The sequence below is a fragment of the Sardina pilchardus genome, chromosome 2 (genome assembly GCF_963854185.1).
Source record: "Sardina pilchardus chromosome 2, fSarPil1.1, whole genome shotgun sequence".
Taxonomy (NCBI): domain Eukaryota; kingdom Metazoa; phylum Chordata; class Actinopteri; order Clupeiformes; family Clupeidae; genus Sardina; species Sardina pilchardus.
The window spans coordinates 15,615,180-15,630,166 of record NC_084995.1 but is presented as its reverse complement, the minus strand read 5'-3'; the positions used below and the strand labels follow the sequence as shown (position 1 = coordinate 15,630,166).

Sequence of the window (14,987 nt, the reverse complement as noted above, 5' to 3'; positions counted from 1 at the left end):
GGGTGTAAGAGGATATCAGTGTATCAGTGTATTAGTGCAGGGAAAGAGACAAGTAAAGGGGGGTAGAAAAGAGACGGGGAGATGGAGGAAGAGAAAAGAGATGGGAAGATGGAGGAGGAGAAGAGAGGGAAAGATGGAGGAGAAGAGACACAAGTAAAGGGGAATAGAAAAGAGATAGAAGATGGAGGAGAAGAGACACAAGTAAAGGGGGGTAGAAGGGAGATGGAAGATGGTGGAGGAGAAAAGAGGCAGGGAGATGGAGTCGGAGAAAAGAGGGAAACATGGAGGAGAAGAGACACCAGTATAGGGGGATAGAAAAGAGAGGAAAGATGGAGGAGAAGTGAAAGAAGTGTTGAGATTGGATTAGGTGAGTAATAATTACAAAAAACCCTACATGTCTGTACATGCTGACTAAATTAAGTAACAGTACTGAAACAGTACAATGGAATGCTTGCCGTGTGTTATTTGTTCGTATGTCAAGAATATTTACGGGCATGGCCCACACTGTGTCCTTGGTGCTGAGGGTACAGCCGTTTGAAATGTCTTGTTGCTCTCCTTTTCTATGTTGCGACCCTCCCAGATGATGGTCAATAGGACAACAGAGGTATTGAGGCACATTCAGTTCATCTCTGCATTTTTTTCGTACTGTATGTGTCATTTGCTGCCCGGGGTCAGTTTTTCTTTTTGTTGGTGTTGTTGGTTACTGCATGAGGGGAGTCAGAGTACCACTGTATGTCCTCTTCTCATGGTCTGTGGTCAGTGTTCAGTCTGGTAGAGGCATGGTGGTCTGCTCTTATGCCAGATGTTATAGTGTAATGGATAATATTTTGTTTTTGTTTTTGGTGTATGTGTTTCTTCACTTTTTGTTTAAGTTTGACCATGTTTTACCAGAGGTTGGGTCAGCTGTTGTTGGCTACCATTTCACCAGGATTCTTCTTGTTTCAAAATAGTGTAGACATGCATTTTGATTTCAGTGTTTTGTGGTATTCTTTTTGTATTGTGTAAATGTCTATGAAATACTTGTCTAGGAGCAAAATAGTATACGGCAACTGAACTAGCCTTAGCTCTGCATGCCAGCCATTCACGTTCCTGAACACCCTTATTTTCCCTGTAAATACCAGTATATGTGTAGTAAGTCTCAGTCACGTTACACTGCACCCCTTTTCTTAATCCTGTCTCTCAAATTGCACCATGTCTCTCAGAATGGGAAGGTAAGGAAAGAACTGTGCTGTGTCTGACCCTGCTCTCCTAAGCAGAAGTTAATATTTATATTTCGGTTTATGTGTCCATATTGAGTCCATATGTACCGTAATTGTTCATTTGTAGTATTAAAGGGATATTCCGCCATTTTTGGAAATACGCTCATTTTCCACCTCCCCTCGAGCAAAACAATCGATATTTACCTTGTTCCCGTTCATCCAGCCATTCTGTGAGTCTGGCGATACAACGTTTAGCTTCAGCCTAGCATAGATCATTGAATCGGATTAGACCATTAGCTTCTCGCCTGCTAGCTTCATGTTTAAAAGTGACTAAGATTTCTGGTAATTTTTCCATTTAAAACGTGTCTCCTCTCAAGTTAGAAAGTGCAATAAGACCAACTGAAAATGAAACCTGGCGTTTTTCTAGGCTGATTTGACATGGAACTACATTCTCATCTGGCGTAATAATCAAGGCAACTTGCAAACTACTGGCACTACTACTGCTTGCTGTCTATGGGGACTATTTTCAGATGCTGCATACGATATCACTGCGCCTATGGTACGTTTGCAAGTTGCCTTGATTATTACGCCAGATGAGAGTGTAGTTCCATGTCAAATCAGCCTAGAAAAACGCCAGGTTTCATTTTCAGTTGGTCTTATTGCACTTTCTAACTTGAGAGGAGACACGTTTTAAATGGGAAAATTACCAGAAATCTTAGTCACTTTTAAACATGAAGCTAGCAGGCGAGAAGCTAATGGTCTAATCCGATTCAATGATCTATGCTAGGCTGAAGCTAAAAGTTGTATCGCCAGACTCACAGAATGGCTGGATGAACGGGAACAAGGTAAATATCGATTGTTTTGCTCGAGGGGAGGTGGAAAATGAGCGTATTTCCAAAAATGGCGGAATATCCCTTTAAGTCGATAACCATAGTGAGTAGTGGCTACTTGTATATTCCTTTCAGAACACGTCATTGCGTTTCAGTTTTTCCCGATCTCCTACTACTACTGTTCAGTTAATAACTGTCTTGAGCTCTTCAAAACTTTTTTTGTTAACTTCATGCATGGGAGAGTCTTATTTTATAATGATTACAACCAAACATTACTTTTTGGACGAGTTTCTTTTGTCCTTTTCTTAATGCCTTGCATCTTTTTTTATGTCTGTACTGTAATTGCAAGTCTTCATTGGAATGCTGCATGTTAGAGGAGATAGATGTTTAAAACAAATGTTTGAAAAAGATCCTCAATCTTTTTGCCTTCTCTGTCCCTGTATCTCTCCCTGTATCTCTCCCTGTGTCTCTCCTTTATCTCTCTCTGCCTTCTTGCTTTACTCTCTCTCTCTCTCTTTCTTCCCTCTTTCCTTCTGGCTCTCTTTCACTTCTCTTCATGTGTGCTCTGTGCCCCTTGTCCATGCCTCTTCTCCCCCTAACAGAGTGGCTTCACCCCACTGCACATCGCTGCGCACTATGGCAATGTAAATGTTTCCACACTGCTGCTGAACAGAGGGGCTGGGGTCGACTTCACGGCCAGGGTACGCAAAACCCAGCCTCAGCCAATCAGGGCTGCACACTCCGGGTCGTCTCGGAAGCTACTTAAGCCACTGGTTCAGTGGTGCCCTTCTAGGACCTCACAATGGGCTATTTCTGAGTAGAACTTGGCGTCCCAGAATCTATTCACCTTGGACTGTCATCAGTCCAATGTCAGCACATTGGCTAATGACCATCTGCTGAGAAAGTATTCCTGAACATTTGTCCATGCATCATTAATAGGCCTGTTTTGCCATAGTTCTCAAGGCAGGGCTAACATCTATACTAATGAGTTGTGTTAATTAACATAGACTGTAGTAGACCGATATGAATTTATTTGTTTTGGACTTGAGCATTTGGAATTGTAACCCATTCCATCTCGGTACCTTCTAGAATGGAATAACTCCCCTTCACGTGGCTTCCAAGCGAGGGAACACCAACATGATCGCCCTTCTGCTAGACCGAGGAGGCCAGATTGATGCTAAGACAAGGGTAAGTGACAGGGATGATGATCTCTTTGGAGGATCACTCTACTGTGAGGAAAAGGCCCCTTCTTGCACTGTAGCATTGCTCAAAGGCCCACTAGAAGTGTTTGTAGCAATGACTATATATAGACAAACATAGAAATTGTCTGTGACCTGTGTCTGCATCTGAGGGCATAATTATGATGTTAATTATGCAAATATGAATCCTCAACAGCAGTCTACAGTGATGCACAGTAAGAATCCCATGGTTTGAATGAAAGAGACTAATTCTGTGTGTGTGTGTGTATGTGTGTTTGTGGTGTGTGTGTGTGTGTGTGTGTGTGTGTGTGTGTGTGTGTGTGTGTGTGTGTGTCTATGCATGACAGGATGGCCTCACCCCACTACACTGTGCAGCCAGGAGCGGGCATGATCCTGCAGTGGAGCTACTGCTAGAGAGAGGAGCACCCATTCTGGCCAGGACCAAGGTACACACACACACATACACACACACACACACACAAATCTAGTAATACACACACAAACTGCACGACTTGCCTAAAATATCAAAATATTTTTAGTGAGCTGTGCCTCCATAATCCCTACTGTAAGTCTCTCCCTCTCCCTCTCCCTATCTCTATTTCACTCCATCCTTACCTCACTGACTGTCTTTTTTCACACTACTCACACACATTCCCCCTCTTTCTCCCTCTCTCTCTCTCTCTCTCTCTCTCTCTCTCTCTCTCACACACACACACACACACACACACAGAACGGTCTGTCCCCGCTGCACATGTCCGCTCAGGGAGACCACGTGGACTGTGTGAAGCACCTGCTGCAGCACAAGGCGCCGGTGGACGACGTCACCCTGGACTATCTGACCGCCCTCCATGTCGCTGCCCACTGCGGCCACTACCGGGTCACCAAGCTCCTGCTGGACAAGAGGGCCAATCCCAACGCCCGGGCGCTGGTACGTTCCCAGAGTAGCCCAGAGGTTGATGAAAAAATGTATTTAGTTCCATTGCGGGCTGGTTTATCAGATACAAACCTCTCTTTTAACATTAAAAAAAACAATTGACCAATGTAAAAAATGACCAAAAATGTCAAAGTGCTCAGGACTAGGCCTCATCCTCATGTGTAGTGGACGGTCCTGCTTGTAGTGTTTGATCGATGTGTGCTCCCCTGTGTGTGTGTGCTCGATGTTCAGAATGGCTTCACGCCCCTGCACATTGCCTGTAAGAAGAACCGGGTGAAGGTGATGGAGCTGCTGGTGAAGTATGGAGCCTCCATCCAGGCCATCACTGAGGTGAGCACTCAGACCAGGCTTGCTGTGGTTGCAAATGCCATTCAAATGAGTCTAAGTTGCATATTTAAAACGTAAACACTCTTTGTGTTTCTAAATACTTGCTGTGGTTGGAAATGCCATTCGTCATAATGTGTCTAATTTATGTGTTTAAAACTGAAGTTTCTCTTTACAAAAGTCTTTGTGTTTCTACTTTCTAAACATTTTGGAAACAAACCCTCTGTTCCCATATGATAATCTCTTCTCTTTAATCTCTCTCTCTCCCTCTCACTCTCTCTCTCCCTTTCTTTCTCTCTCTCTTTTCTCCCCATCTCTCTCTTCTTTGCTCTCCCTCTCTCTCCTCAGTCTGGTCTTACTCCCATCCACGTTGCTGCCTTCATGGGCCACCTCAACATTGTTCTGCTGCTACTCCAAAATGGCGCCTCGCCTGATGTCCGCAACATTGTGAGCATTGGCCATGCAGCATATTGTTGCCTCTAGAACAGACTAACCAAGTGACACATGTTGTAATGTTGTAATGCAGTGTTTTAGGATAGATTTAGCAGTCATTTAATATGCTGCAAATTCGGGTTCATCCAAAAGGCATTGATAATACATTTTCCATTTGAATTTAAAACATGGTCTGTAGTTGAATGCTGACTTGGTTTGTCTCTGTGTGTGTGTGTGCGTGTGTGTGTGTGTGTGTGTGTGTGTGTGTGTGTGTGTGTGTGTGTGTGTGTGTGTGTGTGTGTGTGTGTGTGTGTGTGTGTGTGTGTGTGTGTGTGTGTGTGTGTGTGTGTGTGTGCGCGCGCGCGTGCACAGCGAGGAGAGTCAGCCCTCCACATGGCTGCGCGTGCTGGTCAGATTGAAGTAGTGCGCTGTCTCCTGAGGAATGGGGCGCTGGTGGACTCCATGGCCAGAGTAAGACCCCCACTAGCCCCGAGAACACTCACAACACTCCACTCAGAACACTCCAGCCCTGAGAACACTCAGAACACTCCACTCAGAACACTCCAGCCCTGAGAACACTCAGAACACTCCACTCAGAACACTCCAGCCCTGAGAACACTCTCACACACAAGGCAACTCTCAACACAGATATGTAGTAACTATCCAGAAAGACAGTATCACCTGTCTGTGTTGAGAAAAGTTATAGAAGCTGTTTTAACTAAAATGTTATGTTTAAACCAATATTAAAATTACATTTACTGGATATCATAAGATTAGATTCATATGATAGATTATTCATATGATAGATTATTATCATATGTATAATATGTAGATTTGGTATAGAATTATATTTAGTTTAGATGTCGGTTGGTTGGTTTAGTGTGTTTCAAGCATATCCTTGAATTTGAAATTAAAATGATAGATTTAGGCTGAATCCCATTTCTCTGTCTTACCCCTTCTCCTCACCCCTTACCCTTAGTTATGCGCATTCACACATACAGTATCACTTCAGTTTTTGTCCTCTGTGACTTTTCTCTCCAGAGTAGCTAAAAGTACTTGACTAACTCATGCACTGTGTCGGTGTGCAGGAGGACCAGACGCCCCTGCATATTGCGTCTCGGCTGGGCAAGACGGAGATAGTTCAGCTGCTGCTCCAGCACATGGCTCACCCCGACGCAGCCACCACCAACGGCTACACCCCCCTCCACATCTCCGCCAGGGAGGGCCAGCTGGAGACGGCCGCCGTGCTGCTGGAGGCCGGAGCCTCACACTCCCTGGCCACCAAGGTAGGGCAGCTGATAACACACCGACACACATACACACACACACACACACACACACACACACACACACACACACACACACACAAACACAAACACGCACATACATAATCACACACACACACACACACACACACACACACACACACACACACACACAAACACGCACATACATAATCACACACACACACACACACACACACACACACACACACACACATAAACACACACATAAACAAACAAACACACACACACACACACACACACACATAAACAAACATTCACACGCAGAGAGATAGACACACACACACATGCTGGGCATACTCACAGTTCACTAAAGGTTGTTTGTTTGTAGATACAAAATGCTCTTTTGCAGATACAAAGTCCTCTTTTTTCTCCCTTTGCAGAAAGGATTCACTCCTTTACATGTAGCTGCTAAGTATGGAAGCCTGGATGTGGCAAAACTCCTGCTGAAGCGTCATGCACTTCCTGATGATGCGGGGAAGGTACTAAAACCATTTTCCAAACTGTACAAAATTCTGAAAAAAGCTGTCAATTAAAAAACAAATTACCCAACTGTCTTTCCGATCCTTGAATTATAGGCTGCTTGAAACAAACACTTTTTCTTGTACCATTATCAGAATTAATTCCAGAGATATGATCTGTGGTATAGTGAAGTAATTTACATTAGTTTTTGATATGTTTCTTTTCCCAGAATGGACTCACTCCACTCCATGTTGCAGCTCACTATGACAACCAGGAGGTGGCGCTCCTTCTCCTGGAGAAATCAGCCTCCCCTCACGCTACAGCCAAGGTTAGACAGACACAGAGCTCTCTCACAGTAGCCTATACCAACACAAGTCTCACAGTATTTCATCAGCACTAAGATTGAAAACAAGTACTGTATGCTATAATGTTGAACCGTAGGAAGTGAGTCAGTTCTGCAGTAGGCACAGCTGCCATAACAACAGAGCTATTTTCACATCCCATCATCACCATCAGTGCCTTGGTGACATGAGGAGAGGGCTGTTGCCCTTCAACAGTTTTAAAATGTCTGGAGACAATCCAGAAGATTTAATGGGTTCAAATAAGACATGGATATAGTAGATTAAATCATGTTGGTTACATTTCTGTCTGCCGACCTCCTCATACTCCGTCCATTTTGTCCCGTCACGACAGAATGGCTACACCCCCCTCCACATTGCAGCGAAAAAGAACCAGACAGCTATCGCCTCAGCGCTGATGCAGTACGGCGCTGAGACCAACGTGCTCACCAAGCAGGGGGTCAGCCCGCTGCACCTGGCCTCTCAGGAGGGACACGGTGAGATGGCCGCCCTGCTGCTGGAGAGAGGCGCTGTGGTCAACGCCCCGACCAAGGTCAGCCAATTAAGAGTGGATACTTTGCTATTATCAGAGTAAGATTACAGGAAGACCAGACATTGATGTAAGTAGTTTAAAGTAGCTAAGTGGCATTTTCTTTTAGTTTAAAACATCCAATAATGGCAAAACTCCTGCTGAAGTGTCATGCACTTTCTGATGATGGCGGGATGATGCCCAGAAACATCAACAAAATGTTAAGAATCAACAGGTTTGGCATAATAAGCTCTGTGCTGTAAAGCTGTCCACTGAAGATAACGTGCAAACCAACTAGCAGAAGACCAGCTCTCATGTAATACCACGGTGTACCACTTGAGGCCGCTGTATTAAATACAATGCAAGTCAACACAAAAGTCACAAACCTCTGTGCCCTGCACATACTGTAGGAGAGTATACTGCCAGGAGTCCCATTCAAGTGCATGTATATATGTATACATTTACAATACTTGCTTTAAGGTAAAACCACATAAAACAGCAATACCACATCCTAAGTTCTGAATTATTGTTCACTAGTTCACTACTGTATTTGTGTTTTCTAGTTGTGCTGCCTTTAATAGGATTATTGTTCACCGGTCCACTAGTTGTGTGTTAGTGGGATAGTGGGACTCCTAGATGCGTACTGAGCCTCAGTGTGGTGTGACCCACAGAGTGGACTGACGTCCCTGCACCTGGCAGCCCAGGAGGACCGAGTGAACGCAGCAGAGACTCTGGCCAAGAACAACGCCAACCTCGACCATCAGACAAAGGCAAGAGCAGGGCAACAGCCACATGAGACTGATCTCCAAACAAACCTCATCGAGAATCTGATCATCGAGAATCTGAGAATCTGAGTCTGATTTTAAACCATTCACTCCTGTGGAAGAACACGTGCCATGGGCATAATATGTCAGAAGTGTGGGTTTCATGGTATGGCTTCAGATGACCTGATGATATTTCTCTCTCTTTCCTCACAGCTTGGCTACACTCCACTCATCGTAGCCTGTCACTATGGAAATGTCAAAATGGTGAACTTCCTCTTGCAGCAAGGTGCCAACGTCAATGCCAAAACAAAGGTAGGTCTTTGGGTCCAAGGGATTTGGCAAGTGACTGTATGACACTGCAAAGAATTAGCCTGGTTAGCGCCTACCACTTCTCAAATGAGACGTGGTCTGGCAACTTAACGTTCATTTTCTCGTATTTGAGAGTTCATTGGGCGCCACGGATGTCTATCAAATGCGTCTGTGCATAGCTCATCATGGTCTTGCTTTCCCCCCTGTTCTGTGATTGATCCCCTATCTCAGTCAAAAATGAGGGCTGTAGTTTCCAGACTGCCTTAGGAGCGTGAATGAAATCACCGCGCAAGGCAGGATGGGAACACCCAGGCTAGCAAAGAATAATAATTGTAATAGGTAATAGTAATTAGTAATAAGTAATTATACCAGTGGTAATTATAACATACGACAACAATGAAAATAAGTCTGAAAATAACTCTCCACGTCTCTAAATATAAGTTGCTTTTATATGTCTTGTCTTCCCACAAGTGTGTTGCTTTTATGTGAATGTTAAATCAATCAATCAAGCAAGCAAGCAATGAAATGTGAATATGAAAAATGTGATATTTATTATGCTGATACTGTATCTGCCCTTTCCAGAGTGGCTACACTCCTCTTCATCAGGCAGCCCAACAGGGGAACACACACGTGATCAATGTGTTGCTACAGCATGGAGCCAAGCCCAATGCCACCACTGTGGTAAATATATACTGTTATTTTACGCCAGTCTGTGTTATGCACATTGCTCAGCTAATCAATATATATAGATTATAGATTTATTGGTACAGATAATGTCAAAGGGTTATTATTATAGTTATGAGAATGTTCTGACATTTTTATTCTTACAGAATGGAAACACTGCTTTGTCCATTGCTAAACGCCTTGGCTACATCTCAGTAGTGGACACACTGAAAGTAGTCACTGAAGAAATTATCACCACCACTACAGTAAGTGATCAGACCTTTAATTAATGGAGCATATTTGCCAATTTATGGGTTGATTTACTATCAATATTTTATTGATATGTGTCATCTGTTAATGCACATCTGTTTTATCACAGACTGTTACTGAGAAGCATAAGATGAATGTTCCAGAGACTATGACTGAAGTCTTGGATGTTTCCGATGAGGAGGGTAAGTGAATCCTACCTGTCAATCACCATATGACATACTGTAGCAATTCATAACTTGCTGTCATACACAGTAGTCTGCGTGATCTGCAATACATGTATTATGTTTGTGTGAGAAGACTTGTCACATAAAACACATAGTTGGTACACAACGGAGAATGTTGTGATGGATCATGGGCCATGTCGTTTTTCCAAAGAATTGGCGCTTAGTGGCTGTGTGTTGTGTAGTCTTGTGCCAGATTGAAGAGGAGACCTTTGCTGGTGTATCAGTGGAATTGGAAGGTATTTGGTTGCCAAAATAGAATTCGGTTGATTTGGTTTCAAAGGTGTGCCCTTTAACATGTGTGATTATAGCAAGTTTGGTGTGTGGCCTCAGAGTCTAACTGTAGGTTTCTAACAGCATGGTTAGTGTGTGTATATTATACTCTACCTTTTATTTTGCCATGGTATTGTTTAGTAGTGAGTATGGGGGGAGGTATTAATGATTGACATCATGTGTGTATGTGTGATTTCCATCATAACCATTTGCAGTACCTTTAACTGTGTCAATGAGAAATAATGATCAACACTGGGTACCAGCCTGCGACTTACTCCCCCCCTGTTTGCTGTGCCGTGGACGGTTTTAACCAGAGCAAGGGTTTCTGCTTTACCTTATAGGGTCAGTTTCCTCTGCATGGATTAAGCCTAGCCCTAGTCTATCGAAAGCAAGCGTATAGTCCAGAACTAGTCTTAGTCTATGAACAGAGAATTGGCCTGTTGCGTTCTGAGAGAGACTGAGACGCATGGCCATCCCTGTCTGTAGGTGAGGACACGATGACTGGAGACGGAGGAGAGTACCTGCGGGCAGAGGACTTGCGAGAACTGGGAGACGACTCCCTACCTGGGCAGTACCTGGAGGGGATGAGCTATGGGATGATGTATAACCTGGAAAGGTATTAAAGTTACACTGATCAAATTACCTATGGGATGATTTACAACCTGGACAGGTATTAAAGTTATACTGATCAAATGACTGCTAGTCATCACCTCACCAAATGTGTTAATGATTGTCGGGTTGTGAGTCTGTATCACAGATTACATGTAATGTCACTAACCCTGACAGAAAACCTTTTATTTAGAATACTACTGTAAATGTTAATCTGTGAAAGATAACACACAGTCCACGAATGCTGAAGGGTGACTGGCATTCCTCAACTGTTCATCTATCAGTACATTGTCATCTGTGTCCTATCTTCACTGTAGGGGCCATGGGACCCCCACACACCCAGGCTACCATAACAGAGATGGTGTTTTCATAGAAGAAATGCTCACCAGTCACCAGGTACATTGGCGTATTGCCATGTTTCTTTTAATGTGCCATTTTTTGTAACTGTATGTTTGGATCAGTGTGCAGTGCACTGAATTTGATGGTGTGTGTGTCTGTGTGTGCGCCAGGTGGCATCGCTCGCCAGAGAGAACGAGAAGGACTCGTATCGTCTGAGCTGGGGTGCTGAACACCTGGACAATGTCTTGCTGACCAATACCTTGCTGCACTCTGGGTATGACACACACGCACACGCACACGCACACACACACACACACACACACACACACACACACACACACACACACACACACACACACACACACACACACACACACACACACACAGAAAAGTAGAGAATGAGAACCAGAAAAAGAGAGAGAGACCACACACACACACACACACACACACACACACACACACACACACACATGGAGAGACATAGAGAGATAGAGAGAGAGATACATTTATTAGATACTGAAACTCTCTCTTGAATTTGGAAAACAGTTGTTGCTAGCCAGTTGCTAAACACACACTCACAGTATACCAAGTCATTTATCATTGTGTATCATTTTGATTTGTGAAGCTTATTTTCTCATGCTTTGGTCTCTTTCTTTCACCCCCTTTGTCTCCTCTCACCTCCATAACCCTTGTGTGTCTCTTCCGCACTCTCACCCCTGTGTTGTTTCTCTTTTCCTCTTGTTCTCTTCTTCCTGCTCTTCTCCTCCTCCTCCTCCTTCTCTCTCTCTCTCCCTCTCTTTGCTTTTTGTAATTCTGCTTCCAGCCGGTCATCTCCGTTCCTTGACCATGACAACAGCAGGTGATCTTCTGGCCCCTGGAGCCTTGGAGACTCCCTCTTTCTCTCACTTTGTCTGTCTCTCTCTCTCTCTCTCGCTCTCTCTGTGTGTCTCTCTCTTTCTCTCAATCTCTCTCTCTCTGTAACCTTCTTTCTTTCTTTATTTATTGTCCTCCCTCCCCTGTCACCTCTCTTTCACTGTTGTTCCTTTCCTTGTTTTGCATGGCTTGTTTTTACTTACTCAAACTCCTTGCTTTAATCTTATCCCATCCAAGGTGCAACATAGCCTACTTAAGACTTCTTTGCTATCAGCATGGACCAGTATGCATGCTTTAAACAGTATGCATGCTTATGATATGTTTAGTACACAATAATATGCTTAATCATTAGGGGTGGGACAAAATATCGATACAGCAATATACTGTTTAGCTTCTTTTGGCAATATATTGATATGCTGACACCAAATATTTATATTTTTCCAAAAAAAATAATGCAACAATCCTTCATGTGTAAAAAATAGTGCAACAATCCATGTTGACTCATTGGCCAATTTCATTCTCTCCACCAAGTGTCACTCCTTCATGTGTCCTCATGGTGGCGCTAATCAAATTAATGAATCCAAAATGATTTTGATATTTTTAAGAGGCACTAAGCTTAAACTCTGTGCACTTTGTGCACTGTTAAAGTTCAGTTGTGAAATGCAGTAAATAAATACATAACCCCAGCTTCCCTTTGTCATTAACACAGATGTTATAACATAGACAAATCTTTTGCAATGGCTTGAGTAATTGCAAAAATTGCTGTATCGTGATTGATATAATTGTTATCAAAGGCAGGTATTGTGACATTATTGATGCGTGCGTTGTTCTGTGATTCCCACCCCTATTAATCCTACCTGATTCTCCTAACCTCAGTAACATCATAAGATGTCAGTGTGCTGTAAAAGAGCATGTTGACCATGAGATCTCTCCCGACTGTGGCATGCAGAACAGTGCTCACTGAGCCTAGACTACCATACACATAACTGCAGCAGCATGCTTGAGTAGCACAACCCAACAGGGGGTTGTTTGTTAATCTAATGCTGAGGGACAGAAGACGCCTCCCGCACAGCATTGCCCTATTGCACCCAACAACCCAAAATGTGAAACCTTTAATATTGTGTGAGTGGTGAATTGAGTGTGTGGTCTGACCTCTGTGGTTAAAGGTGCTCTAAGCGATGTTGGGTAACGTCACTTCTGTTGACGTTCAAACAAAACTGAGAGCTAGCTTACCCATCAAGTGGAACTCTCCTGAACGCACATCTCATCGGTGAATGGCTGGAAAAGTTTGTTATGTTTCATGGTCCAGGCTGCAATAGGCTGTTTTTGTTGCCGTTTTTGGAGCCTGGGCTGCCTACAGATACCGCCTTTTTTACAGTGAATTCAAGGGACAGGCTGCTATGGAATTGTGAGGAGATGTTTGTTGCATGTGGCAAAAAAATCTTAGAGACTGCTTAACATTGCTCAGAGCACCTTTACTGTAAGTCTGTAATATGTCTGGGGAAAGACTGGTGAGTTGTACCATTTTCCTCAGTCGCTTTGGTTCTCAAATGATTCTTACTATCCTGGCCTGGGACATCTCCACTGGAGGTGGCCGATGAGGTTTTAGACTTTAGATGTTTTGCCTGTTAACAAAGTGAATCAATCCTCAGAAATCACATGTAAACAAATGGCAAAAGATAATGTACCTAGATGTTTTGCTGGGTAAGACTGGAAAGCAGACAATTGTGCATATCTTTTTGCATGAATTTGCCGTAGCATTTGAATAATGTTCAAAAGAATGACACTTTGTAATTATGTTTATTAGGTGATTGATTGGTTCTGAGGATTTTAATGCTGAGAATTCTGATCTGAGAAAAGTACCAAAGCCACTGAGAAAAGCTGTGCAACTAGTGGAGCAATCAAAAAATTGAAAAATCAAAAAGCAAAAATAAAAACACTCTTTCCGTTAAAGCCTCTCTCTCTCTCCACCTCTGTCTCTGTTTATGTGTGTGCGTTCCCTTCTGTTTGTCTATACTCCTTTCCTAACAGCTTCCTGGTCAGCTTCATGGTGGACGCCCGGGGTGGGACTATGCGTGGCTGCCGCCATAACGGCCTGCGCATCATGATCCCCCCCCAGAAGTGCTCGGCCCCCACCCGCGTCACCTGCCGTCTCGTCAAGAGACACCGGCTGGCCTCCATGCCTCCCATGGTGGAGGGGGAGGGCCTGGCCGGCAGGATCATAGAGGTCGGCCCCACCGGAGCCCAGTTTCTTGGGTAAGACAAAAACACAGAGCTCCGTCTGAGGATGGGCGCAGTGTGTGCGTGTTACAGGAAGTTAATCACTCACAGAGGATAAGTTGCATTCCGTTTAAATTTAGAATAGCCGGACCAAATTTTTTTCTGCTTAGTCATAATATATTTCTATGTACATTAACAGGAAGTTTGAATAAGATCTGTCTTATCTGAATAATGTCTTTCAATTTGTTTAGGGTAATTGTAATTTGGTACAGATTTAGACTTGGTACAGAAAGAAAGATTGATAATGATCAGAAGCTAGGATAGTATTAACACGTGTCATGGGAAGCACACATGGCCTGGCTCTGTGTGGCTCTTTGATGGTAAAGACATGAGCGTCGTGCTCTTCTCTCTTTGCCATGCTGCTCTGGGATCAGTAAACTCCACCTCCCCACCGCTCCTCCCCCTCTCAATGAGGGAGAGAGTCTGGTCAGCCGAATTCTTCAACTGGGCCCACCTGGGACAAAATTCCTCGGGTAGGACCAACGTTTACAGACGTCTGCTGGCTCTTGGTCTCCACACCCCTCCACAACCCCTCTCCTCTCCTGGACGCTGCCCTTTTAGTGATGTCCTCTCTTGATTTGACCTTTGACCCATCTGTAAATCTGCACAGTTATTTTTTTACGAGCCTCTTTGTGTCCAATAATTTGCCATTGTTTTGACAACGTACATAGTTTTTTTTATTTTCTTTTTCATTTAGATTTCATCTTCAAGTTCCTTTGATTTGGAAATCTGATTGCGCATGAGAACGTTTAATGTAGAACCTTTTTAATTTTGCATGACCAAGTTTACTCTTTTCAGCACTGTCTGGTAAAATTAGTTTCCACCTGAATCGGCT

The 14,987-nt window shown here is 43.7% G+C and overlaps 1 protein-coding gene across 1 annotated transcript in view; it reads left to right on the top strand.

Moving 5' to 3' along the window:
• The window catches only part of ank2a (ankyrin 2a, neuronal), a 96,262-nt gene that overhangs the window by 15,590 nt on the left and 65,685 nt on the right, over positions 1-14,987 (top strand). Inside the window, exons 8-29 of the mRNA XM_062551291.1 lie at positions 581-604; positions 2,632-2,730; positions 3,119-3,217; positions 3,576-3,674; positions 3,959-4,156; positions 4,394-4,492; positions 4,835-4,933; positions 5,291-5,389; positions 6,007-6,204; positions 6,606-6,704; positions 6,914-7,012; positions 7,378-7,575; positions 8,223-8,321; positions 8,529-8,627; positions 9,207-9,305; positions 9,455-9,553; positions 9,667-9,739; positions 10,538-10,667; positions 10,945-11,056; positions 11,170-11,273; positions 13,904-14,128; positions 14,527-14,625. Of these exons, the coding sequence (XP_062407275.1) occupies positions 581-604; positions 2,632-2,730; positions 3,119-3,217; positions 3,576-3,674; positions 3,959-4,156; positions 4,394-4,492; positions 4,835-4,933; positions 5,291-5,389; positions 6,007-6,204; positions 6,606-6,704; positions 6,914-7,012; positions 7,378-7,575; positions 8,223-8,321; positions 8,529-8,627; positions 9,207-9,305; positions 9,455-9,553; positions 9,667-9,739; positions 10,538-10,667; positions 10,945-11,056; positions 11,170-11,273; positions 13,904-14,128; positions 14,527-14,625 (2,549 nt within the window). The remainder of the gene's footprint in view (positions 1-580; positions 605-2,631; positions 2,731-3,118; positions 3,218-3,575; positions 3,675-3,958; positions 4,157-4,393; positions 4,493-4,834; positions 4,934-5,290; positions 5,390-6,006; positions 6,205-6,605; positions 6,705-6,913; positions 7,013-7,377; positions 7,576-8,222; positions 8,322-8,528; positions 8,628-9,206; positions 9,306-9,454; positions 9,554-9,666; positions 9,740-10,537; positions 10,668-10,944; positions 11,057-11,169; positions 11,274-13,903; positions 14,129-14,526; positions 14,626-14,987) is intronic.